Source organism: Gymnodraco acuticeps, unplaced genomic scaffold (genome assembly GCF_902827175.1).
Source record: "Gymnodraco acuticeps unplaced genomic scaffold, fGymAcu1.1, whole genome shotgun sequence".
NCBI lineage: Eukaryota > Metazoa > Chordata > Actinopteri > Perciformes > Bathydraconidae > Gymnodraco > Gymnodraco acuticeps.
In genome coordinates, this window is record NW_022991160.1 from 37,501 (window position 1) to 41,709 (window position 4,209).

General features: G+C 40.2%; 1 protein-coding gene across 1 annotated transcript in view; it reads left to right on the plus strand.

The window, feature by feature from the left end:
- Positions 1-3,774, plus strand: part of LOC117560644 (transcription factor SOX-6-like) — a 28,076-nt gene extending 24,302 nt beyond the window's left edge. Inside the window, exon 3 of the mRNA XM_034237579.1 lies at positions 2,525-3,774. Coding sequence (XP_034093470.1) covers positions 2,525-2,803 — 279 coding nt within the window. The 3' untranslated portion in view covers positions 2,804-3,774. The remainder of the gene's footprint in view (positions 1-2,524) is intronic.
- The last annotated feature ends 435 nt before the right edge of the window (positions 3,775-4,209 follow it).

Genomic DNA, 4,209 nt, shown 5'->3' on the forward strand with positions numbered 1-4,209 from the left:
GTGTGTGTGTGTGTGTGTGTGTGTGTGTGTGTGTGTGTGTGTGTGTGTGTGTTGAGGTGTTAGTTACTTGGCTTCAGGTTCTGTTGGTCCCTAATGGAGGAGGTGTGTTTGACTTCAGCCTCTGAGGGAAAGGGAATGTTCTGAGAGTAAAGTTTCCTTAGGTATCAAAGTTGTGGCAGAACACACTTCCCAAACAAAAGCCCTATTCATGTTTTTAAAAAAAATACAGATTCGTTTTTTTATTCTTCACTGATTCAGATTTGCCTTTGTAGTTGTCTGATATTAACAATATGTCTTCATTGTAATCATGTCACTTATTGCCTTTGTGAAGGGTCTTTTCTACCTTTTATTACACACATATGCTTATATGAGCATGAATACTTTAAGCATAATGTATCTGAGATAAATCCATTTGTCTGTCCAGTAACACAAGAAATGGTATAGACACACGTTTGACATACAGTATATACAACACTTTGTAGCGTATTATCAGAACATGTTCATGAATAATAATAATAATGATTCGAAATACATAATAATAACAACAATTAAACACTAACAACTTTAAACACAATTTTTGGTGTGGCCTTGATGCAAAATGTTGCTTTTGAAGTTGTCTCTGAATGTGACTATTCTCCACATGGCTGACAGCAGGAGTCTGATAGGAACCATTTTTTAGACAAAAAAAAAGTTAGCAATACGGTGACGAGGTAACACGACACACACAAAAGCAATAGAAGTAATAAAACACTTTTTTGGAAGATATTGAAGTTTAGGACTGACAACTAAATATTTTCCTTTTCCACCATCACAGTTAGGGACAATTCACTTTTGGAAAAACGAGTCCATTTGCTGATATTTGAAGGCCAGTTTTTTAAAAAGTATCTTTGAAAAAGTTCACTTAAATGTATCACAAAATTGAATGCATCATTTGAATTCACTTTTAAAAATTGATTTGGGAACAGATTCATGAATTGTGCAAAGCCTACAAAGCTTTCCTCAAATATTTTATTCTAACTTTTAATAATAATAATCAAATGCATCACAGAGTTCATGGTTGTTTATTGTGTGCTGCAGTGACTGAATGTGTGACCTTTGGGTTTTAAATGTGATCTGCCTCCCCCACTCGGTTTGTAATAGTCCTTGGCAGCATTGTGCACGAGCAGAAAAGAATACACCTGAACTTCCCACAAGTGACACACTATCTCCTAATCCTCATTACAGAGGCATCTTCCGCTTAAAGACAAAGTGCACAACAGGGCCTCCAGGAGCCATTTCAAGGGCGTCTTAAGATCCTGCTGTTAGTTAAAGCCCCTTGTCTTTGAAACCTAAGCCTTCTAAAGTTCTTGGAGATCCCCCCACTCTGTAAGAGGAGGAGAAAGCGTCCAGAAATAGACCCCGGTGTTAGAACACCTGTGCTGGAGTGTCTGTTGTGTGGGACAATGTGGTCGTCTTGCAGGGCTTATCTTCTCGGTAAATATAGACTCCGTATGCCTCTCACTTAACTCAAAACACAGCAGAGTAAACAGCAGTGGGCGAAACACTCTGTTCCTGAAGGCATAAGGGTCCATCAATGGAGTCACTCGTACATGTACATTGGCACTACCTTATAGAACAGGCTATAGAGCAGGAGCCAAGTTGGTAAAACTGTGCCAACATGTCATTTTTTGGGACTTCAACTTTGGAAAACCTTAGTTTCATAATTCTTCCTGGATCATTACTCAACTGGAAGAGACTTCAGACCACCGGCAAGGCCGTTTCAGGGAAGAATAATGAATGCATCTGCACTGTGATGAGGGTTTGCTCCTAAATGTGTTCTTCTTTGGCCAAATACTGAGTTTAATGAAAATCGGGCCTGTATTCCTTTCCCGTAAACCTTCCAAAAAAACAAACCGACAAACCGAAAGCAAAATCTCATTGGCGGAGCTGATGGATAAAATGTACGTTTTATTGAGAAGCATAATCAGAATAATAAACGTTTATTCTTCTGACATCGATGAAATACACAGCGTTACAACAGCAAAGCTTCAGTGCAGAAAAGACTAAAACAATGCCGTAAACTAACTTACTAAATAAAACACACTTTAGTGAAATAAAATGAAAATAAAAACACTGCCATGGTAAAAAAGCAGCCCAGGCTTTCAGGAATAAAGAAAAACAATTATTTCAGTTCATTTAAGTTCATCTACAAATAAGTGATTTAATTTAGCACTGATCCAAAATTGCCTACGTAGTTAGCTGAGATTTACAGTATTTCTGTGATGTATTCATGTCCTTTGCTCCTTTATAATGGTCTTTTGAATACCCTATTAGTTGACGTAAAGTGGGCTCTATTCTGTAATAGACCTAGTACTCTGACCCAGACCTCACCAATGTTAAACAAATCAATTGTGTGATAGTCCCAACATAACACCGTTGGCATGAAGTGTATATAAGCGATGCATTTGTCTGGTCTAAATCGAATTCAGTGAGATTAGAATCAGCGTTGACCTGACCTTGTGTCTCTTTTTCCGTCTCTTTCCAGGACATTGAAAGCAGTAAAGGCTGCTCAGTCTACTCGTACCGGACTAACTCTACCTCTCCACCGAAGCCAGAGGATCCGATGATCTGCCTCGCCTTCGGGACGCCGGAGCGCCGCAAGGGAAGCCTGGCCGACGTGGTGGACACTCTGAAGCAGAAGAAACTGGTGGAGCTGACCAAGACCGAGCAAGACGGTAGGCTAACGTCTTCAGCTCAGTGTATGTGTGTGTGTGTGTGTGTGTGTGTGTGTGTGTGTGTGTGTGTGTGTGTTTTTGAACTGTGATGCCTCCAAGGAAAATTGGGGGCCCAACACAGAATTTCAACACCGCCCGACTTAACATTCACACAGTTCAGACCTGGAGGCTGTGACGTCTCGCCACTCTTCAACTTAGAAACATCACTGAAGTGTTTGGCTGCTGTCATTTAAAATGCCTTTTGACTCCAATATGTGTACTTCAGACGGTTGAAGAAAAAATAGTTTTGGATTCATGTTGAATGAAAAATGTTTGCGAGAACATATTTTATTATCCCATATAGATTTGGGGAAATATTGTATAAACACATATCATATTAAAGGGGCCCTCTTATGCTTTCCCTGTAGTGTGTTATAGAGGTTTTTGTGCATGTAGGTCTGCAAAGGCTAAAATACCCTAATGCATGGTTAGACAATAAGATAGGGCCTTTTGAAAAGCAGCACATAAACATAATCACACAGAGAACGAGGCACGCTAGTTCATTCCCTCACATGATAGACAGGATGCCGTTGTCTCTCTTCTAATCTTCACTTACACACCAGAAAAGCCTACCTGTATTTTGTTTTCCCTTTCTGAAACATCCTCTCCAGTGGATCTTTGATCATCTAGATTACACCTGACAGATCCTCTGCTCGTTAGATCACAATATCAATCAGTGAAAACACAGGTTTCCCTTTCTCCTGCGCTCCTCTGATCTGCACCTCTCACTCAGGGAAGTCTCCCAGCATGCCTCAGCACGCTGCTACTCACAGATCTAACACCACCTAACAGCCCTCTTTACTGTTATGTGCACATAGTAATCATGATGATATCAGAGGAGTGCTTTATCTCTCTCATTTAAAGGGTTTACTTTGTTATTGATACAGTGAAGTGGGCCAGAATGGGACAGCCAGAGGCGGAATACACTGCAGTCTTTAGTTGAAAGACAGGTAGCTCTGCCTCTTATAAGTACGGAAACTGGATTGAAAGAAACAACTTGTGTGTGTGTGTGTGTTCAGAAGTGTTGTGACATTTTCCTATCAAATCAAAGGGGGGGGGGGGAGTGGGAGGAAATGCTGGGGGACGACTTCAAGTGTGTGTCTTCTTTTTATCTAAGTGTTTCCAATTATTTCCCATCCAACTACTAGTTGGCTAAACCCTTCTCAGCCCTTTAAATCCACATCTTTTTAACCTCATGACCTTTTAGTTTGTTTTAAGATAATCCACCAGAAACATGACATTTGTTATCTTCTCATTATTTGACTGCAAAATGTAAGGAATCCTAATGATATGTTCGATTACATTACATGTTAGACGCTTCTATCCAAAGTGTGACCCCCTGATCCGAACACATACGCACTAGTCCACTGCGCCACAGCCTCCCTCATATGTCATATAACAACAACACATTTGCTTCTTGTGTAACCCTTAATGACTTTTGTCTTCTTTTTGAACT